We start from the raw sequence: 23972 nt of genomic DNA, 5'->3' as shown, positions 1-23972 counted from the left end.
CAAATTAGTCAAACATGATTTACCCATCATAAAATCATGCTGACTGATGGTTTGTGTTTTGACTTTCCAAATGCCTCATTGCTACTTCCTTAATAATGGATTCCAACAGTTTCCCAACTACAGACGTTAAACTGACTGGTCTATAGTTTTCTACTTTCTGCCCTTCTCCCTTTTTGAATAGTGGCGTTACATTAGTCTTTTTCCAATCCACTAGAATCTTTCCAGATTCCAGGGAATTTTATAATGGTATAACCATATCCCAGCCGCTTCATCAATGACCTCCGTTCCATCAAGACATCAGAAGTGGGGATGTTTGCGGATGACTGCACAATGTTCAACACCATTTGCGACTCCTCAGACAATGAAGCCATCCATGTCCAAATGCAGCAAGATCTGGACAATATCAAGGCTTGGGCTGACAAGTGGCAAGTTAGATTCGCACCACACAAGTGCCAGGCAATGACCATTTCCTGCAAGAGAGGATCGAACCACCGCACCATGACATTCAATGGCATTACCATTGCCAAATCTCCCAGAATCAACATCCTCAGGATTACTATTGATCAGAAACTGAACTGGACTAGCCATATTAATACTGTGGCTACCAGGGCAGATCAAAGGCTAGGAATCCTACGGCGAGTAACTCACCTCCTGACCCCACAAAGCCTGTCCACCATCTACAAGGCACAAGTCAGGAGTGTAATGGAATACTCTCCACTTGCCTCGATGAGTGCAACTCCAACAACACTCGAAGCTCAGCACCATCCAGGACAAAGCAGTCCGCTTGATTGCCCCCCCTTTCACAAGCATTCAAACCCTCCACCACCGACGAACAATGGTAGCCGTGTGTACCACCTACAAGATGCACTGCAGTAGTTCACTGAGGTTCCTTAGACAGCACCTTCCAAACCCACAACCACTACCATCTAGAAGGACAAGAGCATCAGATACCTGGGAACCCCACCACCTGGAGGTTCCCCTCCAAGTCACTCACCACCCTGACTTGGAAATATATTGCAATTCCTTCACTGTCACTGGGGCAACATCCTGGAGCTCCCTCCCTACCAGCACAGTGGGTGTACCTACATCTCAAGGACTGCAGTGGTTCAAGAAGGCAACTCACCACCACCTTCTGAAGGGCAACTAGGGATGGGCAACAAATGCTGGTCGCACTACCAACGCCCACATCCCGTAAATATATATATTTTTTAAAACAATGCTGCCACTTCCTTTAAGACCCTAGGATGTAGGCCTGGGGACTTGACTGCCTTTAATCTCAATAGTTTTCTTTTCCCCTACTGATGGCAATTGTTTTTAAGTTCTTCCTTTTCAACAACCTCTGCATTACCTGTACTATAGGGATGGTTCTAGTGTCCTCCATGAAAACGGACGTGAAAATATTGATTTAGTGTCTCTGCCATGTGTTCCCCAATCTCGTTGGTTATAGCTACTCTTCCTTTTTTTAATACTTATAGAATCTTTTGCTATCCGTTTTTATATTTTGCACTAGATTTCTTTCATAATTTAGCTTTGCTCTTATTACTTTTTAGTCAAGTTTTGTTAGTTTTTAAAAGTTTTCCATTCTTCCAGCTTGCCACAGACCTTTGCAATATGGTATGCCTTTGTTTTTTCTTTTATGCTATCTTTAATGTCCTTGCTGAGCCACGGAAGCATTTACCCCCTCTTACAATCTTTCTTCCTCTATGGAATATATTCTAGTTGGGAGGAAGTGAATATCTCTGTCTGCCACTGTTGAACCTTTAGTCTTTCTGCCCAGTCTACGAGGGCGAAATCTGTTCTCCTGCCTATGCAATTATCTTGGTTTAACACCTGAACACTAGTATGGGACTCAAGTTTCTTGCCTTCAGACTTAATGAAATTAAAGCATGCAATGATCACTCTTCCCTAGAAGATCCTTCATGACAAGATAATTAATTAATTCCATCTTATTACACAATACTAAATCCAAAATAGACTGCTCCCTGGTTGGTTCGATAACATATTGTTCAAAAAAACAATCTTGAATACACGCTAACGCTCCCTTGAGGCTACCCTTACCAATTTGATTAATCTAGTCTAAATGCAGATTTAAAATCATCCATGATTATTGTCGTACCTTTCTTACAAGCCCCCAGTATTTCCTGGTTTATACTGTGTGTCCTACTGTAGAACTACTATTAGGGGACCTATAGATTACTTCCACTAGGGACTTCTTTCCCTTGCTATTCCTTATTTCTACCCAGACGAATTCCATGTCTTGATCTTCAGTGCCAATATCATTTCTCATGACAGCACTATCCCATCCTTTTCCTTCATCTTCCAGGCAGCAGCAGTAAATAAAGGTGAAGAATAGTGTCCAATTCTGGGTACTACACTTCAGGAAGCCGTCAGGGTTCAGGAGGAATTTACTAGAACAGTACCAGTGATAAAGACATTTGGTTATGTGGAGAGGCTGGAGAAGCAGGGCTTGTCCTCCCTAGACCAGAGCAAGTTAAATACATTTAATAAATGTAAGTTATGAAGGGCTTTGACAACTGTAGATAAGGAAAAATGTTTCCAGTGACGAGGGATTGGTAGCCACAGGATGCAATTAAAAAAAAAAAAATTCATGTTTAATAGATGTGGGCTTCGCTGGTTTAACCCACATTTAATGTACATCCCTAATTTTAAAATAATTTTTATTGTCACAAGTAGGCTTACATTAACACTGCAATGAAATTACTGTGAAAATCCCCTAGTCGCCATATTCCGGCACATATTCAGGTACACAGAGGGAGAATTCAGAATGTCTAAATTATCTAACAGCACATCTTTCGGGACTTGTGGGAAGAAACTGGAGCAACCGGAGGAAACCCACGCAGACACGGGGAGAACATGCAGACTCCTCACAGACAGTGACCCAAGCTGGGAATCGAACCCGGGTTCCTGACGCTGTGAAGCAATAGTGCTAACCACTGTGCTACCGTACCACCAGTTCCCTAGTTGCCCTTGAGAAGGTGGTGATGAGCTGCCTTCTTGAACCGCTGCAGTCCACGTGGTGAAGGTACACTCCTGTGTTATTAGGGAGCGGGTTCCAGGATTTTGACCCAGTGACAATGAAGGAACGGCGATATATTTCCAAGTCAGGATGGCGAATGACTTGGAGGGAAACTTCCAGGTGGTGGTGTTCCCATGTATCTGCTGCCCTTGTCCATCTAGATAGTAATGGTTGTGTTTGGAAGATGCTGCCTAAGGAGTTCCTGCAGCGCATCGTGTAGATGGCACGCATGGCTGCTACTCAGTGTCAGTGGTGGAGGGAGTGAATGTTTGTGGAAAGAGCACCAAATCAAGCAGAGTTGCTTTGTCCAGGATGGTGTTAAGCTTAGAGTATTATTGGAGATGCACTCATCCAGGCAAGTGGGGAATATTGCACCACACTCCTGACTCGTGCCTTGTAGTCAAAGTATTTAGATGGCTAGTCCAGTTCAGTTTGTGGTCAATGGCAACTCCCAGATTGTTGATAGTGGGGAATTCAGTGATGATAATGCAACAGAATTTCATGGGGTGATGGTTTGATCCTCTCTTATCGGAGATGGTCATTGCCTGACACTGGTGTGGTACGAATATTACTTGCCACTTGTCAGCCCAAGCCTAGATATTGTCCAGGTCTTGCTGCATTTGCTAATGGACTGCTTCAGTGTCTGAGTCGTCGCAAATGGTGAACATTATGCCGTCATCAGCGAACATCCACACTTCTGACTTTATGTTGGAAGGATGGTCACTGATGAAGCAGCTGAAGATGGTTGGACCTGGGGCATGACCCTGAGGAACTCCTGCAGTGATGTCCCAGGACTGAGTTGACTAACCTCCAACCACCACAATCTTCCTCCTTTGTGCTAGGTATGACTCCAACAAGTGGAGTTTTCCCCAATTTTCATTGATCCCAGTTTTGTTAGGGCTTCTTGATGCCATACTCTATCAAATGCTGCCTTGATCAAGAGTAGTCACTCTCACCTCACCTCTGGCAGTCAGCTCTTTTGTCCACGTTTGAAGTAAGGCTATAATGAGCTCATTAGCTGAGTGACCCTGACGGAACCCAAACGAGACGTCCGTGAGCAGGTTATTGCTAAGTAAATGCTGCTCGAATCCACTGTTGATTACCTCTTTGATCCCCTTACTGATGATTGAGAGTAGACTCATTGGGCGGTAATTGGCCGGGTTGGATTTGTCCTGCTTTCTGCGGACAGGACATACCTGGGCAATTTCCCACATTGTCGGTAGACGCCAGTGTTGTAGCTATACTGGAACAGTTTGGCTAGGGGTGCAGCAAGTTCTGGAGTACAAGTCTTCAGTACTATTGCTGGAATATTGTCAAGGCCCATAGCCGTTGCAGTATCCAGTGCCTTCAGCCATTTCTTGATATCACGCAAGGTAAATCAAACTGGCTGAAAACTGGCACCTGTGATGTTGGGACCTCTGGAGGAGACCAAGATGGATCATCCACTCGGCACTTCTGGCTGAAGATTATTGCTAATGCTTCAGCCTTGTCTTTTGCACTGATGTGCTAGTCTCCTCCATCATTGAGAATGCAGATATTTGTAGAACCTCCTCCCCCAGTGAGTTGCTTAATTGTCCACCACCATTTACAATTGGATGTGGCAGGACTGCAGAGCTTAGATCTGATCCGTTGGTTCTGGAATCGCTTTGCTCTGTCGATCACTTGCTGCTTATGTTGTTTGGCATGCAAGTAGTCCTGTGTTGTAAGCTTCATTAGGTTGACACTTAATTTTTCGGTATGCCTGGCATGCCCTCCTGCACTCTTCATTGAACCAGGGTTGATCCCCTGGCTTGGTGGTCATGGTAGAGGGGGGGATATGCCGGGCCATGAGGTTACAGACTGTGGTTGAGCACAATTCCGCTGCTGCAGATGGCCCACAGCGCCTCATGGATGCCCAGTCTTGAGTTGCTAGATCTGTTCTGAATCTATCCCATTATCGTTTGTAGTGCCACACAACACTCCGATGGAGGTAATTGACAAAAGAACCAGGAGGGAGATGAGAAAATACTTTCTTTATATACGCGATTAATTATGATCTAAAATAATGGTGGACACACATACAATAATACATTTCTAACAGCAACTGGGGATAAATACTTGAGGAAAACACTTGGGAGGGTTGTGGAAAAGAGCACTAGCATGGGATTAATTGGATAGTTCTTTGAAAAGAGCACAAATGGGCACAAAGAGTAGAATGGCCATTTTGCATGCAATATCTTAGTCTCTATCACACAACCTACCTCGAATTGGACCCAATGCTGCATCCTTCGCCAGTGCAGTCAGGTCACTCCCAGAATACCCTTCTGTTTGCCTGCAAGGAGGAGTGGGAAAATGAAAAATATGTACTTGCACACACACAGGCAATAAGTAAAACTGAGCATTTGTTGAAAATATTCAAGGTCCTTTGAGTTAAACAGAAAGCAGTAAAGGCGCTCCTGAACAATGAGTTTCAGGAGAGGACTTCAAAGGAATTATACAGTAATATGTTACTAGCACAAACTATCAGATGTCAAGCTATCCCAATAGTGGTTGCCTCAATACAATTTCAACCAAATGGAATGTGAACTGCGTTTAGAAGAGGGGAATCAAAAATTTGGATGAGATAGAGGGAGTGTTGAATAGGTCGCAAAAGGGGAATGAGAGGAATTAGGGAGGAAGGTATAAGAAACTGACAGTTCAGGGAATGCGCAGGCAAGATTGAGAGGACCAAAGGGTATGGGAGGGAAGATTCAGAATCAGATTTCATGGTAAGATTAACAGTTTTTTTTTTAACCCATACAGCCATTGGGTCGAGTGAGAGCAAATTGGGCCATAACTTCCACCCATTGGTGTAAAGACATGGCCCGCTAGAATTATAAGTGCACTTATCCGTTCTGTCAAAGCCTCTGCTGGCTGGAGCTACTTGGAGTCTGCAGTGAAAGAGTTCCCGAAGACCACAACCCAGTGCAACACCAGTAAGCTCAGGGAGGCCACACAGCATTTTTTCAAAACTATACTGGCTGTCTTAAACAGGTAGGATTAAAGGGCCCAGGCCAGGGATAGGGCAAGTGGATAGAATTTGGCTAGTCGGGGCAGCGATTTAAAATCACATTGTCGGATAGTTCCCAGTGCTTCAGAAAAGGTGGAATCAACCGCTAGCTCACGCGCTCTGCAGACCTTTGTAGAATGAATGAATCAATGTTGGAAAATATCAGTGCAGGCGTTGCCCAGAAAATGGCTTCCTGTTATGGGCCAGGGTTTAGAAAACTCCAAAGTATATCATGGGAGCTCACCTATTTTGTTTAAACATTTCTTATTCTCCTTTTTCACATTTTCTCCCACATTTACACCCATCAACAATAAACAATAATCAGCAAGATATGTCAGTCCCCATAATAACAACGATTCCATCTACCCACCAACCCCCGAACCTCAACCCGCATGTTTACATAAACAAATGGCAAAAAGGAATCAGGGATTACCCGTAGTCACCCTTAATCTTACACAGCTCTCCCCCCTCCCCTCCCTCCCTCCTACCCCCACCGCAGGTCTCCAGCTCCTCCTGTCCACTGCCTCTTGTAAAACTCCTCCTCCCAACCTCTGTTCCTTGCCCCCAACTTTCCACCCCGGCTAGACTACTCGGACCCTGTTCTGCCAGGCTCCGATGGCCGCAGCCCCTCCCCCCACCTCACTCCCGTTCACTGGCCGGCTTAAACCGGCCAGCGAGGCCCCCGCCCGGGTCCCTTTCCCACTTACCCGGCCCTAGGAAAGCCCAAAGATCCCCTTTTAGCACACAAACCCCGCATTATCCACCTACACCCCGAAGAACTCCCATTTTGAGTGAAAGTCCCGTCCCTTCCCTTGTCCAAATATATACCACATTGGCTCCTTTAATCTCGACACCCGCACGCAGTGATACAAAAAAGAAGAAAATACAGTCATGAGGTTACATCGGCACATGGCCATTCCTCAATTTGTCAGTTCTGCCACAGTCCTTCTGCTTTCACAAACTGCTCCGCTGCTTCCGCCGTTCCAAAATAAAAGTCCCTGAGCTTGTAAGTCACCCTCAGCTTCGCTGGATATACAATGCCGCACCGCCCCTTGCTAATGTACAGTGCCCTCTTCACCCGGTTGAAGGCAGCCCGCCTCCGTGCCAGCTCCACCGTAAAGTCCTGGTATACACGTATACCAGCTCCAGCCCACTGCACCACCCGCTTCTGCTTGGCCCAGCTCAGGACCTTCTCCTTCACACTGTACCTACGGAAGCACAGAGTCACTGCCCTTGGCGGCTCACTCGCCTTTGGTATAGGCCTCCACGACCGATGAGCCCGATCCAGTTCATATCGGGAGGGATCCTCCCCCTCCCCCAATAATTTTGCCCGCATCGCGGCAAAATACTCAGTCGGCTTCGGTCCTTCAACTCCTTCGGGCAGCCCCACAATCCTCAAATTCTGTCGCCTGGATCTGTTTTCCAGGTCTTCCATTTTTCCTCGCAGATTCTTGTTAGTATCCATCACCTTCCTCATCTCTTTCCCCATCGAGGCAAGTTGACCACCGTGCTGCAATAACGTCTCCTCCACTTCCTTCAGCGCCTCCCCTTGCTCTCGCACCTCCGCTCGCCACCTCCGTCCTCACCAGGGAAACCGCCTCCTCCACCAGCACACTCAAAACCTCCCTCATCTCCTTCCTCACCGTCTCCATGCATTTCGCAATCTGCGCCAACTGCTTTTCAAATTCCGCAGCCATCACCTTAGTTATTTCTTCAGCCGTAAGCAGTGCGGCCTTCCCTGGTGCTCCAGCCTCCAATTTTCCTGGTGACCCCGCGGTGACCTTTCCACTCCCCGACGGACCTCCAGCTGTTTTTTTTTTCCAGCCGTTTTCTTGCTCACTCTCGACATTTTTCTTTGTTCCTTTTTTCCTCCTGTGTCTCCACTGTGCCTCCTCCGTGCCTTCTCCCTTCTTCTGCTGCCTCCGCGGACCCTGGGACCGGGCTTAAAGCCCCGAAAATGCCGTTGCCGACCGGGAGCCCTCCATTGTGCGGCCGCCTCCCGCCCGCCTTCACCGGAAGTCCCCCATGGGAGCTCACCTGACCTACAACTGTTTATTAATTTTGGTTACGGGGAGTGCAAGGGCCTGGCTTTCAGGTGTTATTCAACAGAGGCCTTAAGTACTTTTAATCAAAACAAAGTTGAATCTGTGAATTTTGTTAACATTTTTATAAACACAGTAAGAATTATCAACTCCAAACATAAATGCCCCACACAGCTACAGTACTATATGTATAACCCTTAATAAATTTCCCCCTTTAAACTGTCCCAATTTAATAACAAGATCCCATAAACCCTTTTTCAAAGGTGTGTCTGAATCCAGCAGCTAAAATGTGAAAATGAAAGCAAAAAAACTCAAAAGCCACAGAACAGCTCCACCCACATTTCTTTTGGGACACTCCCATGACGCTTCCTCAGAAATTTAAACCACAGTAACTATTTGTACATTCTCCATATCTCATCAGGACTCATCTAACTAGCCAAAGAAACCTTACCATTGTATTGGATATTGATGCTGTTAATGTTCAACCACCTTGCTATCTGCACATTAAAGTAAAGTCGCCACAGTCCCAGATGACCAAAGGCTGCTTTTCTCTTGTGAGGGGAAAGAGCTGACTGGTGGTGATGTCAAAGGAGTTGTTGGTGTTTATGGAACAGATGGGCGGGGGCCTCATATCTGTGAAGATTTAGGTATCTGAGCGATAAGGAGTTTTCTTTCTTTTCCCACGTTCATCGGATTTACTCCTGGATTGATTTTTGTGGTGGATAGGTCTCTACTCCCTGGGGTGTTTTTTTTTTGGGGGGGGGCACTTGACGATTGTTATATCAGATCCTGGTCTACATTATGTGGACCTGTTGTTGGAGTCGGGCCACCATCAGGCTGGACACTACATTGCTCACTGATATGGGATTTTCCAAGCGGGCTTCCTCTGTTATTGGGGAGTGTGAAGTTTAACAAGAGCGAGGCGGTTTTGCCTTCCACGCTCTGGAAAGCATTGACGGCAGTTATTAGGGAGTGGGGGGTGCTAGGGCTCAGGCTAGCTGTCTGTTAGCTCACCAGCTGAGATGGCAGGCTGTCCCCTGGGAGATAGTTCAGGTTAGGGACTCGGGTGGCGGGTTGGTTTCTGCCCCAGAGAAGGTGAATGAGATGTTTGAGGTCCTTTATCGTGGGCTGTACAAGTCTGAGCCTCCAGAGGAGGATTTGATAATGTGACAATTTTTGGATAGGTTGACCTTCCTGGAGGTGGAACAGGAGTGAAGGGGCCAATTGGACAGGCGATCATGAATTGTATTTGTTTATTGCAGACGGGCAAGGCACCGGGTCCGGATGAATTCCCAACTGAATTTTACAATCTGTTGGTTCTGCAACTAGGGGGTGTTGCCGGCCACCCTGGCACAGGCATCAATTTCACCGATTCTGAAGTAGGACAAGGATCCCATGGAGTGCGGTTTTCTCTGCTGAATGCTGACGCTAAGCTGTTGGCTACGGTGTTGGTGACTCATTTGGAGCCCCGCCTGCTGGGGGTGATTTCGGAGGAGGAGACAGGATTTGTTAAGGGCTAGCAGTTGCCGGCCAACATTACGAGATTGTTGAATGCGCTGTTATTGCCCTCCTCAGTGGACACGGAAACTGAGTTCTCGTCTGGCCAGGACTAGTTTCAGATATCTGGAAATTCGAATGGCCCATGATTGGGCCTCGCTCCATAAACTTAATTTGGTCAGTCTGGTGGATGTGATGAAGGCTGATTTGAAGAGACAGTATGCCCTTCCTCTGACCTTGATGGGAAGAGTACAGACGGTGAAGATGAATATTCTCCCATGGTTTTTGTTTCTGTTCGAATGTCTCCTAGTCTTTATTTGATATGGTCAATAATTGAATATCTACTTTTGTTTGGATGGGTTAAGACCTCCTCCACTCCCATTCTCTCCAGTAAAGGTTTCGTCGAGGTAGTAATCTCGGAGGATTTGGAATCAGTTTAGGTAGCATTTCAAATTAAGCTCTATGTCACTGTTGGTGCCAATTTACAGGAACCATAGATTTGTGCCGTCTGGTTTAGATTCAACATTCAGGGCATGGGAGAGGGAGGGATGGGAGGGGTTTAGTGATTCGTTTCTGGAGGGCAGGTTTGCCAGTCTAGATGAGAATTTGGAGAAGTTCCAGCTCCCGACAGGGAATGTATTCAGATACTTCCAGCTGCACAATTTTGTACGCAAGGAGCTTCTTTGTTTCCCCTGGTACCAGTGCCCGCACTCATGGATAGGATCCTGTCCTTGGACGAGCGAGAGGAAGGAAGGATCCCAGATTTTATGGGCAGTTGTTGGCGATGGAGCAGGCATCACTGGAAGTAAAGAGGAAATGGGAGGATGGGGGGGGGTTGTTTTTGTGTATGTGTCTCGAATCGTGGGACAGTCTCAGAATAAGAAGTAGGCCATTTAGGACTGAGGTAAGGAGAAGTTTCTTCAAGTAGACGGTGTGAATCTTTGGCAATCTCTACCCCAGAGGACTATGGAAGCTCAACCATAGAGTATGTTCATGAGAAAGATTTCGAAATAAAGATATCAAAGGATATAGGGATAGTACAGGAAAGTGGCATTAAGATAGAAGCTCAGCCATGATCTGTATGAATAGAGCAGCAGGCTCGAGAGCTGAATAAAACCATAAGACACAGGAGTAGAATTAGGCCACTCGGCCCATCGAGACTGCTCCGCCATTCAATCATGTGTTTTGCATCCTCACTCTCCTGCCTTCTCCCCACAACCCGATCCCCTTAATCAAGAACCTATCTATCTCTGTCTTAAAAACAGTGTTTTGGTTTCCACAGCCTTCTGCGGCAAAATGTTCCACAGATTCACCATCCTCTCTGGCTGAAGAAATTCCTCCTCATCCCTCGAGTCTGAGGCTGTGCCCTCAGGTTCTAGTTTTTCCTGCCAGTGGAAACATCCTCTCCATGTCCACTTTATCTAGGCCTATCAGTATCCTGTAAGTTTCAATAAGATCCCCCCATATCCTTCTAAACTCAGAGTACAGATCCAGAGTCCTCAACGGCTTCTCAGTTACATTGTGTACCTTGTGTTGCCCTATTATGTATTTTATTTTATTTTCACGTACTTAATCTGTTGAGCTGCTCGCAGAAATATACTTTTCGCCTCGATACAAGTGACAATAAACAAAATCCAAAACCAAATCATATGACAAGCTCTTCATTCCAGGGATCTTTCCCGTGAACCTCCTCTGGACCCTTTCCAAGGCCAGCACATCCTTTCTTAGATACGGTGCCAAAAACTGCTCACAATACCCCAAATTGGGTCTGACCAGACCGTATACAGCCTCAGAGGTACATCCCTGCTCTTGTATTCTAGCCCTCTCAACATGAATGGCAACATTGCATTTGCCTTCCTAACTGCACGTTAACCTTAAGAGATCTTGAACTAGGACTCCCAAGTCCCTTTGTGCTTCTGATTTCCTAAGCTTTTTCCCATTTAGAAAATAGTCTATGCCTCTATTCTTCCAACCAAAGTGCATAACCTCACACTTTTCTTTTCTACATTGTATCCCATCTGCCACTTCTTGCCCACTTTCCCAGCTTGTTCAAGTCCTTCTGCAGCACAGAATGGTCTACTCCTGCCTTATGTTCCTAACACACCTTTCCAAGCCTCCAGGCTTATAAAGTTCAACCTAGACAAAGTGATAATATGAAAGGAGTCTGACCTATCTGGTCTTTGAGGGCTTGGAAAACAAGGGATTGACAAAGTTTTACTCGTGAAGAATGCTTGGAATAGCTTCTGGCTACAAATATGATGGCAGAACATCACAGCATTCAATGATACCCTACTTACACTGCTTTCAACAATTTCAACCCAGTTGCCTTCAGGCAACAAGTTGAAGGAACTCAAAGCGTTTGGACAAATTTAGATGGAAGTGCAAGCTTTGTTTTAGGGGGCATGATAGATTCATTAAATTACCTCTCTTTCATCAAAAGCACGCTACAGGAAGGTTGCTGATTATTGCCTATCTCGTGACCATAAGGGATCGTTTCAAAGTGCCTGCTGAAAATATCACACCCTTTTTTATGGGCTGCTTCATCTATCCCATTCTGATCAACGAGCTAACAGATGGTATAAACTAGCGGGTGTCCTTCAAAGTGATATTCTTACGTTGCTCACTAGATGACCTCAAAAGATAGAGTAGAAGATAGACCATGGGGAAAGTAGGCCATTCAATCCCTCAATCCTGGTCCACCATTCAATTAGATCAGGGCTAATCTGTATCTTTTGAAAATCTCCCCTGGGATCCTGCCCACTCATGTGGCCTTTCCATTCTTCAGGTGGTTTAAAAAAAAAAAAATTATTAGGGTATTTACAATTTTTAATAATAATAACAGCGACATAAGCATGGTACAATAAACATTTCCACCCCCCATCACAATCTTCATACCCCCCGACAATAAAACAACAGTCTGGCCCTCTTCTTTCCCCCCCCCCCTTTTAGAATTCTGTTTCTGCTGACATTTTAAATTCTCCCCGAGAAAGTCAACGAACGTCTGCCACCTCCGGGTGAACCCTAGCATTGACCCTCTTAAGGCAAACTTTATTTTCTCGTGACTGAGAAACCCAGCCACGCCACTAACCCAGGTCTCTGCACTCGGGGGCTTAGAGTCCCTCCACATTAATAAGATCCGTCTCCGGACTACCAAGGAGGCAAAGGCCGAGGCGTTGGCTGGACTCCCGGCTCTTCCGACACTCAAGATCGCTTCCTCCGGACTCGGCACCGCCCACGCTTTGAGTACCATGGACATCGCCTCAGCGAAACCCTGCCAAAACCGTCTAAGCTTCGGGCATGCCTAAAACATGTGGACATGATTTGCTGGGCTTCCCGCGCACCTCACACACCTGACCTCTACCCAAAAATACTTGCTCATCCGGGCCACCGTCATATGTGCCCGGTGGACTACCTTGAACTGTATCAGGCTACATGAGGATGTATTAACCCTGCTTACGGCATCCACCCTCAGACCCACCTCTATCTCTCCCCTTAGCTCATCTTCGCACTTGCCCTTCAGCTCCTCCACCGTAGTTTCCTCCGATTCCAAAAGTTCAAGGCAGATATCTGAAACCTTCCCCTCTCCCATCCATATATGGAGACTACTCTGTCCTGTATCCCCCGTGGCGGCAGCAGCGGGAAGGCCGGAACCGGCCTTCTGAAAAAGTCTTGCACCTGCAGTTACCTGAACCCATTTTCCCTGCTGGCAATTCAAATTTATCCTCCAAGGCTTTCAAGCTGGGGAAGCTCCAGTCTATAAATAGATCCCCCATCCTTCTAATTCCTGCCCTTTGCCATCTCCAGAACCCACCATCCAGCCTACCCGGTACAAACCGATGATTATTATAAATCAGGATCCAAACCGATGTTCCCTCCACTCTCTTATATCTCACCCACTGCCCCCAGATTCTCAGAGCCGCCACCACCATCGGACTTGTGGAGTATCGGGCCGGCAGGAATGGAAGAGGTGCCGTTATCAGTGCTCCCAAACTTGTGTCTTTACATGACGCTGCCTCCATTCGCTCCCACACCAACCACTCTCCCCCACTTCCTAATCATGGCTATATTAGCCGCCCAGTAGTAATTGCAAAAGTTCGGCAGCACCAACCCACCTTCCCCCCCCCCCGACTGCGCTCCAGCAACACTTTCTTCACTCGCGGGGTTTTACCCACCCACATAACCCAAAATAACCTTATTTACCCGTTTTAAAAAGGCCCTCGGGATGAAGATGGGGAGGCACTGAAAGACAAACAGAAATCTGGGGAGGACCGTCATTTTCACAGTCTGTACCCTCCCCGTCAGTGATAGCGGGAGCATGTCCCATCTCTTAAAGTCCTCCTTCATTTGTTCTAAAAGCTGGGATAGGTTTAAAATGTGCAGTGCCTCCTATTCCCAAGCCACCTGGATTCCCAGATATGGAAAACTCCTTCCTACCATTCTAAATGGCAGCTCTCCCAGCCTCTTCTCCTGTCCTCTTGCCTGGATCACGAACATCTCGCTTTTCCCATGTTCAATTTATACCCTGAAAAATTATCAAATTCCCCTAGGATCCGCATAACTTCCCCCATCCCCTCCAACGGGTCTGAAATATACAAGAGCAGGTCATCTGCTTAGAGCAAGACCCGGTGCTCCACCTGTAACCTCCGCCGCTCCCTCAGTAGCCCCGCATCCGGGGCCTCCGAGTATTTCCTGTCCACCTGGAATATTTCCTCAACCAACCTATCGCTCTCAGCCCGTTCCGCCTTTTCTCGGTGGGCCCGTATCAAGATTAATTCCCCTCTGACCACTGCCTTCAAAGCTTCCCAGACCGTTGCTGCAGAGATTTCCCCTGTATCATTTGTTTCCAGGTAGTTTTGGATGCAAGTGTTCACCAGCCCACAGACCGCTTTGTCTGCTAACAACCCCACATCCAGCCTCAATAGCAGACGTTGTCCACTCTCCAAACTAACCCATAGATCCACCCAACGTGGGACATAATCCGAGACTGCGATTGCCGAGTACTCAGTATCCACCGCCCCCAGTATTAGAGCTCTGCTCAGAACAAAAAAGTCGATCCGAGAGTATACCTTGTGGACATGTGAGAAAAAAGAAAACTCCTTCGCCTTTGACCGTGCAAATCTCCATGGGTCTACTCCCCCCCCATCTGTTCCATAAACCCCTTCAATTCCTTTACCGCAGCTGGCACCCTCCGTCCTGGATTTTGACCGGTCCAATTCCGGATCAATGATTGTGTTAAAATCTCCTCCCATAATCAAGTTATGTGACTTTAAGTCTGGGATCTTACCTAACACCCTTAACGGCTGGTTTAGCACAGGGCTAAATCGCTGGCTTTGAAAGCAGACCAAGGCAGGCCAGCAGCACGGTTCAATTCCCGTACCAGCCTCCCCGAACAGGCGCCGGAATTTGGTGACTAGGGGCTTTTCACAGTAACCTCATTTGAAGCCTACTTGTGACAATTCATTCATTTCATAAATTCCACATCGTCCCAATTCGGAGCATATACGTTCACAAGTACCACCCGCACCCCCTCCAGCTTCCCACTCACCATTATGTACCTGCCCCCCATGCCTGACATGATTCTCCCTGCCTCGAATGCCACCCGTTTATTAATCAAAATCGCTACCCCCTCTGGTCTTTGAGTCCAGCCGAGTGGAATACTTGGCCAACCCACTCCTTTCTCAATCTAGTCTAGTCTGTAACCTTTAAGTGTGTCTCTTGTAACATTGCCGAGTCCTACTTCAGCCCCCTCAAATGCACGAACACGCGAGCCCTCTTGACCGGCCCGTTCAGCCCTCTAACGTTCCATGTAATCGGCCTGGTAGGGGGACTCTCTCTTCCCCCACCCCTGGTAACTGCGCCAGAAACCCAACCATCCCCCCTTATCAAGCTCAAGCTTATCACCTGCTCGCCCCCCACTGTGCTTCCCCGAGTCAGCTGACCTGATAGCTCCCATCCATGGCACCAAAGACTGTCTCCCTATTGTTTTCCCACCTCTCCCCCCACTCAGACATACATATTCATTCCCCAGAACAGCAGAAAAAACAACCACCCCCCCCCCCCCCCCTCCACCCAGCTCCTAGTAAGACAAAGTTAACTTTAGCCATCGAAACAGCCCCTTATTGCACATAACACTACTTATTCAAACCAGCACAAAAAAGTGATTGTCAACAAATCGCCATTGCAGTACTCTTCAATAAGGATTCAGTGCCTTTAGTTCACATCCAGTCTTTTTTCCCTGATGAAAGTCAATGCATCGTCTGGTGCTTCGAGTAAAATTCCCGGTCCTCATATGTGACCCACAGTCGCGCTGGGTACAACATCCCGAACTTCACCCACTTCTCAAAGAGGGCCGATAAGCCCGATTAAACCCGGCTCGCCTCTTGGCCAAATCCGCGCCCAGGTCGATAAATGCGTAGCTCACAATCCTCCCACCTGCTGCTCCGTTCTTTCTTGGCCCCCCACAGAACGTGTTCCTTGTCCAGGAATCGGTGCATACGTACCACCATCGCCCTCGGCAGCTCGTTCGCTTGGGGCTTCTTCGCGAGTGCTCTGTGCGCTCTATCCACTTCCAGGGTCAGAGGGAACGCCTCAGCCCCCATCAACTTCTCCAGCATGTTCGTCACATAGGCCCTCGCATCCGATCCCTCACTGATCTCAGGGAGGACTACGATTCTCAGGTTCTGCCTCCTGGACCTGTTCCCCAAATCCTCCAGCTGCTCCAACATCTCCTGCATTTTTTTCTGGTGGTCATTCATCATCTCCACCTTGGTCTCCAGCACGGTTAGGTAGTCCTCGGACACCTTTTTCTCCACCTCCTCTATCGCACATCCGTGGATTTCTTGATTCTGCACCACCTGATTAATCAAAGACTTCATCGGGTCCAGCGTGTCCTTCTTAAGCTTGGCGAAGCAATCTTCAAAAAACTTCACCAGCTGCTCCGTTGACCACTGTACCATTTCCCCCGCGGCCCTGCTTTCCCGCGTTGCCTGCTCTGCTCGCGTCTTTCTTGTAGAACTTTGTCTTCTTACACGGCCACTTCTGGTCCAATTCTCCATACACTGGAGGGGGATTTCTCCTGACCGTCTCACTCTCCACCGGTTCATCCAATAAAATCCGGAAAAAATTGGAAGAAAAAGGTCCAAAAGTCCGTCACGGGTGGGAGCTATCAAATGTCCATGGCCGCCACCGGAAGTGGTTCTTCAGGTGTTTAATGGTGGCTTCGACTTAGTCCACATTTGGAAGGAGTCCAAGATCAACTTTGTTGGGGTGTAGAAGAGATCACCTGTCATCTCCATCAGCTGGTGGTGAAATTCTCCGACAGAGAAGAAATTCCTGCTGACCTCACAGGATGTGAGCCACCATCTTCAAGAACAGTCATACAGACATTGGGAACTACCGAGGAATCTCCCTACTCTCCATTGCCGGGAAGATCATTGCCTAAATCCTCACCAGCCGCCTTCTCCCAGACCTGAAGAACTTCTTCGGAAAAGTCAATGTGGCTTCTTATCAAACTATGAAATTTTCACTGCTCAGCAACTTCCAAGAGGAATGCCAGGAGCAACATCAACAACTCGACATGGCCTTCATCGATCTGACCAAGACTTTTGGCTCAATCAATCGGGACGTGCTATGGAAGATCCTGTCAAAGGCTGGCTGTCCAGAGAAATTCATTCTCCGACTCCTCTATGAAAAGATGTCAGCGACATTCCTCCCTGATGGAAATAAGACAGAAACCTTTGAGGTCAAGACTGGAGTCAAGTAGGGCGTGTCATCACTCCCCGTTTGCTCCATCTTCATCGGCACCATTCTTGACCTTGTCAAGAGCCAGTTTTCCAGTTGAGTGGACATTGTCAACAGAATGGGCGGAAATCTTTTCAACCTCAAGTATAAAACGACACTGATATCGCTCGTGAAACTTTGAGGATGACATCGCCGTCGCTACTCGCTCAGAAGAGAATCTCCAAACCATGCTTGACACCTTCGCGGAAGCATACCAAAGAATTGGTCTCGGCATTAAAAGTAGTTCACCAACCCAGTCGGTTACGGCCTCTCCCTCCACCAAAATCAATGGAGAAACCCGACCAAACGTAAAACATTTCCCATGCCTGGGCAGCCTACTCTCCTCTAAGGTTGACATTGATGTGGGGATCCAACATATCCAACCCACGAAGGCCTCCTTTGAAGGGTCTTTGACAACCGCACTGCCACCAAGATCCTCGTGTACAAGGCGATCACCCACCCAACTATTCTATATTGCTCAGAAACTTGGACTTCGTACATCCGCCACCACAAGGCCCTGGAGAGCTACCATCAATGCTGTTGGAGAGATTCACCACATCAGCTGGGAGTACAGGCATACTAACATCAGTGTCCTAAAAGGAGCCAAGAGCACCAGCATAGAGCTCATGATCATCCAAAACCAACTTTGCTGGGCCAGCCATGTGCTTAGGATGTCAGAGTCCCGACTGTCAAAATAAACCTTCTTTGTCCAGTTCAAGGAAGACTTTTGAACAAGAGAAAGACAAAGGGAGTGCTTCAAAGAGACCCTGAAGGCCTACCGCAAGTAACGCAACATAGACATCAACGTCTGGGAGACCACTGCTCAGAAGAGACCTACTTGGAGGAACCTCCTGATTGAAGGGAAACAATTCTTGGAAGACACCCGACGGCAAGATGCCAGAAAAAGGAGCTTGAGAAAGGAATACCAGCGATCTAGGATCGATCCCACCTTCCAGAAACACCTGCCAAGTTGCAATCAAAGATGCAGCTCTAGGATCGGGCTCATCAGCCATCCAAGAATCCACAGAACCCATGACCGGTAATATGGAGATTCTTAGGGTAAACAATCATATTTGTTAGTGAGTGATCTCCAAAGAATCATCTGTATCTTAATTCCATCTACCGATACAAGGGGAAACTGTCTCAACTGCTGGTTGACTTTGATACCAGAGTGTTAAATTTTCAGGCTCTCCTTGATGGGTTTGCAATGCAAAGGTTTTCTCTGGTCTAAACGCCTGATCCAGGAACAAATTGTGGAGTTGATCATGCCAAAAAGGAGACGAGACTACAGAGATAGACACTCTGGTGTTCTAGAGAATGTCACTAGGAGAAGAGCACTGCAAAATCTTCACTGGATCGAGCAGACAGCGAGAACGCCTGACATATGGCATTGGACTTGGATGCCTAAACTATAAAGATGCCAGATGAGTCAGTCATAATTTGCATCTTTGGATTGGAAACCTGCAAATGACATTTATTATACAATAGAGAACCAGGCCCATCGGTTTGATATCAATTGTGGGGAAGTTACTGGAATCTATTAATGACAGTGACCCAGGACTTGGGTCAACTGATAGTAATCATAGATTTGTGATGAGTATATTACATTTCACTAATCTAGTTACTTTTTTCTGAGGGGGTCATTAGCATTTGAGAAGATTTTGCCCAAGAGATTAGCTACAGAAATTAGTCTGCATACAAATTTAGGTAACCTTGCAATGTGGATGGCTAATTAGTTGAGAGGTAGGAGATGAGAGAGAGTAGAGATAACTGATACTGGCAACTTATATTTTCCGGGGAACTGTTCTCAGGACTCAATTTTTCAGTATACATATGTATGACTTGAAAGAAGGATAGAGACGTACATTAAATTTGTAGAGGACACTACAACCTGGGAGGGGATACATTGCAGATTCACCAGAATTACTCCAATTACTGGTTTAGACCAGATAGTTAAAAATTGGATAAGAAACGGTTGCATACACTTGGTTTCTATTGACTGATGTTTAGATAGTTGGATGTTTAGATCACCGAATCAACATTAAAGGGTAGGTACAGAGAATTTATTTCCTCTAGTGGGGAAATCTAGAACAAGGGAATACATTAAAGCCACTTTGTGAATATAGGACAGCTTGATTTTGAGATTCAATCATGTTGCAGTTCACCTACCACCCCTCCCCACCCTCACCCACCGCTGTCCCACTCAATCCCCAAAAATTAAATTTGTCAACAGAACAAAAATGGCTCATCCATTTCAACAGTTCAAAGGGATTATGAATTACTTACTTGGACAGATGTTCGCGGTCCTTTTGGTTCAATGGATTCCCGTGTTTGGCCAAAAGGTTTGTAATCAGCAACATCCGTGTCTGTGGATGAGGATCACAGGAGAATGAAGATTAAAGTTACAGTGCAAAATTATTCAGAGACTTAAACACATGTCACATTCTGTACCACTGCTGTGCTTCTTCTAGTAGAACATTTGGTTGGGGAATTTATGGAGAGAGCCCAGGGAGAAGGGACTAAAAGAGAGATCATTTCTACATCCATTAACACTTGCTGATTTCCCCATAGTTAAGAACATGTAACCTACTTGTGACACTAATAAAGATTATTACTATTTTTACTCCAAACCAATGCTCCAGGGCAACCTGCTCTTCACAGCCATCCATATCACCCAGGGTCATAGTCCACATCCCTGACAGCTACCCAAGTAGCTATCCATAAACAGTTTACATTGATTAGATATAAAGTGTAAGATATAGGAGAGTGAAATGAGCTAACCAGGTGAGTGCAAGTACAAGTGTTTGCTTACAAGAAAGCTCATCCCGGGTGGCATGATGGCGCAGCGGTAAGCACTGCGTCCTACGGCACTGAGGACCCGGGTTCAATCCCAGCCCTGGGTCATTGTCTGTGAGGAGTTTACCCATTCTCACCGTGTCTGCGTGGGTTTCACCACCACAACCCAAAGATGTGCAGGTTAAGTGGATTGGCCACGCTAAATTGCCCCTTAATTGGCAACAAAAAAAATTGGATACTCTAAATTTATATTTTTTAAAAACCAAAAAAGCTCATCCTGATAACTAACATTTCAATATTAGGGTTAGTCACAGTGCGAGCCAAATTTATAAAATGCCCAGTCTGGGGAGCCTGGAAATTCTGCAGCCTATGTGAGGGGAGTTGACAAATTAACACTAGTGCACATTAATATGGGTGACACGGTATTACAGTGGTTAGCACTGTTGCTTCACAGCTCCAAGGACCCAGGTTCAATTCTCGCCTTGGGTCACTGTCTGTGCAGAGTCTGCATGTTCTCCCTGCGTCTGCATGGGTTTCCTCCGCATGCTACGGTTTCCTCCCACCCGAAAGACGTGCTTGTTAGGTAAATTGGACATCCTGAATTCTTCCTCAACAGGCCCGGAGTGTGGCGACTAGGGGATTTTCACAGTAACTTAAGTGCAGTGTTAATGTAAGCCTACTTGTGACAGTAACAAAAATTATTAATAAATATACCATTTAAAACTAGGCTGAAAATTTTCCAATGTAGTTCACGTACCTTTTCATTTGGTAGTGAGACAAACACCCTCTTTGCAAACCTTCTGTAGGGGAAAAGAATAGAAATTGAAGATTGTTCAAATTATACTTCTATTAAGTACACTTCTATTAAGTATACAAAGTGCTTTTCAGAATGGTTTGATGCAATTCCGGTAAGTGCGCCTTACATTAGACACAGACTAACTCATCTAAATTATCTTCTTTATAAATCAGAGCATTCATAACTTAGAATCATAGAATGATACATCACAGGTGGTAGCAATTTCGTCCAATGTATTGTATCGTTGAAAGAACTATCCAATTAGTCCTGCGTTTCTGCTCATTGGCCAGCAAATACTTCCCTTCAAGTATTTTTTTTTCCAGGTCCCTTTTTGAAAGGTATTATTGGGGGAGGGGCATTAGCCATGGTGTAGCCATATCTGGTGTGGTGCATACAACTCTGGCACTATTTTACAGCAAGGTTATCTAGGCTTTTGTGACAATGCAAAATTGGGCAATCAAGCAAACACATCTTTCTCATCTTCAAAAAAGTGCCCCGTTGGGTATCTTTCGTGTCCACTTGAGAAGGTAAACTAGGCCTTGGTTTAATACCTTAATGGAAAAATAGCATTTTTGACAGTGCAGCATTCCCTCAGTACTGCATTGGAAGCTTCAGCCTGGATTATGGGCTCAAACCTTTGAGACTTGAACATATGACTGCAGGACTTGGACGAGTGTATTATCAACCAAGCGAAACTGAAGGCAGCAATTTCAAACATGCATAATTCAGGAAACTGAATACTACTGTCCATAGTCTGCTTTAACATCAGAACACATAAAAGTAGAAAAAACAGCATATTTAGTGAAAGTCAAAAACACAGCCTGGTTATCCAAGCTGCTGCAACAGAACCTTTTAACAAAAATGTTTTGTTTGCCTAAATGTTCAGAGATGCTCAAAGGCCTGCTGATACACTGGCAGTCTTGTTAAGTGCTCTTTGTCCCCCAGTTGAAACATCACTCAGTTATATTGAGCCAGCAAATTCCTAATGCTCAAATTCTGCCAAGTTCGAAGAGGATTTCATTACAAAAGGGGATTTCTTAGCTACATCAAAATTCCATCCAGACTAGTGAACTGTGCAACTGCAACTGAGCAGGTTAGTCTACTAAACAAGGTATTCCTAGCCTCAGTGCTGCAGAGACAGGCTACTCACCTAAGGACAGCCTCATCCAGCTCCTGTGGCCTATTTGTTGCTCCCATTACTAAAACTCTGTCATCCCCAGTGGATTGTACCTAAAAACAAGGGAGAGATCTGGTCAATGCATATTATACCAAACATATCCAGGTTGTTTTTATTTTAAAAAGGGGCATTAATGGCAACATTAATGTTGAGCAACAAAGGACTAAATAAATAGCTGTCCTGAAAAGATGGTGATGTGCATTCTTCTCAAAATGTTGGTAGCGGTTTGATATAACGGAGGGACTGGTTATGTAACTTTGGAAAGCAGTTAAGAGTCAATCACATTGGTACAGGACAGGAATCACCTATGGACCCTGACCAGGCAAGAATAGCAGGTTTCCTTCTCTAAAGGCCATTAGTGAACCAGTTAGGTGATTATGACAATCCAACAGCTTTCCTGGTCAAATTTACTGGTACTGGCTTTTCATTACCAGATTATTAAAGCTAAATTCAAATTCACAAACTGGAGAGAGATTGGAGTGTTCATTTTCTGAATTACTAGTTCAATAACATTACCACTACACTTTCCTACTCGCAAGTTCCTTCAGGGGAATGAACCTGGGGCAGTGAATGGCACCAATATTAGGTATGCTCAGCTTGACAGGTGATGGACAACTCTCCAAGAGGATTAAATCATTGCAGACTTGACGTTCACTCTTTTAAAGCTTTGCCAGTGTACACATGGACCACCTCTCTGTGAGAATAACAGTATCATGGAGAGGAGATTCAAGGGCTTCTGGTTGAACATTGTGAGGAGTAGATCCAGAGGATATGGTTTGCACTGGAATTCAAAAGTAATCTGTAAAAACGTTGTTTCAGAGAGACTGATCCGTGGTCACCCCAAGTCAAAATTACTCCCAAGGACTTAATACCACACCGACAAGCTACTTAGAAATACAGATTTGCTCCAACGCTAGATGCAACGGTCAACAAAATTGTGCTTCTCGCATACAATTTTGGTTTGAAAAAGTGGAGTTTGTTCACACAATGTTAGAACGGCTTCCTTTCATGGAGGTCAATTGAGTGCTTCAGTTGAATAGGACACAGACGCCACTGCAGAGAGGAGTAAGGTTTGTGATTCAATGTAGCAGTTTTGATTGGCAATCCTGATCCCAAAGTAAGGAGAAGGTTAGAAGTCAAGACATTGACTTACTGCAGCCTACTTTTATTCTAGTTGGGAGGAAGCCAGAGTTGAAACCGCAAGTCAAGGAGGCAGAGAAAGTCCCAAGACTGCAATGAGAAGAACTATTTTATTGTAATAATTAGTTGCTGGTCTGGAAAATGAATTCAGACCATTAATACAAAGTAACATCCTTTGTTACTTCTTGTGTGGTGTGCAGCAATGTGAAATAGACTGAATTTTACCACAAATAATATTCTGTACTGTGAGTGAAATAAACCAGCACCTTGGTTAACAATTGACCCCATCTCACCAGAGTTTTAAAATCAGATGCCGATTTGAAATGCATGTGACAGCTTGTAGTAAATTGGACACGTGATGAGGGGTTGTCATTGTCATAACCTCAAGGTCGCATAATCATGTCAATGGATTTGGACTACAAACTACAAAGTCCATTTACAGGAGAGTTCAGTGATGTTGACCCCAAAAATATTCTAAAAATGTGCACCAGTAACATCCATTTTGACAGCAATTTGCAGAATGTTATACCTCCTTGTGCTCCTCAATATTTGACAAAGTCAACTATTATGTTCCTGTGGTCTAACTTTGGTCAGGTTCAAACCTAGTTCTTGGGGCAAAAATCAATATCATGTCCCTTATTGCACATCCTGCTCCTAAAAGTCAATATATGACAGATTGT

The 23972-nt window shown here is 45.8% G+C and overlaps 1 protein-coding gene across 2 annotated transcripts in view; it reads right to left on the bottom strand.

Annotated features, from left to right (window-relative positions):
* The window catches only part of spast (spastin), a 76336-nt gene that overhangs the window by 5281 nt on the left and 47083 nt on the right, over nucleotides 1-23972 (bottom strand). For both annotated transcript variants that reach the window (XM_072498476.1, XM_072498477.1), the window contains 4 exons: nucleotides 22126-22205; nucleotides 20937-20979; nucleotides 19670-19749; nucleotides 5278-5348 (listed from right to left, as the gene is read on the bottom strand). In XM_072498476.1, the coding sequence (XP_072354577.1) occupies nucleotides 5278-5348; nucleotides 19670-19749; nucleotides 20937-20979; nucleotides 22126-22205 (274 nt within the window). The remainder of the gene's footprint in view (nucleotides 1-5277; nucleotides 5349-19669; nucleotides 19750-20936; nucleotides 20980-22125; nucleotides 22206-23972) is intronic.

The sequence above is a fragment of the Scyliorhinus torazame genome, chromosome 4 (genome assembly GCF_047496885.1).
Source record: "Scyliorhinus torazame isolate Kashiwa2021f chromosome 4, sScyTor2.1, whole genome shotgun sequence".
Classification (NCBI taxonomy): Eukaryota; Metazoa; Chordata; class Chondrichthyes; order Carcharhiniformes; family Scyliorhinidae; genus Scyliorhinus; species Scyliorhinus torazame.
The sequence above is the reverse complement of the archived record's forward strand: the minus strand, read 5'-3'. Positions and strand labels throughout refer to the sequence as shown.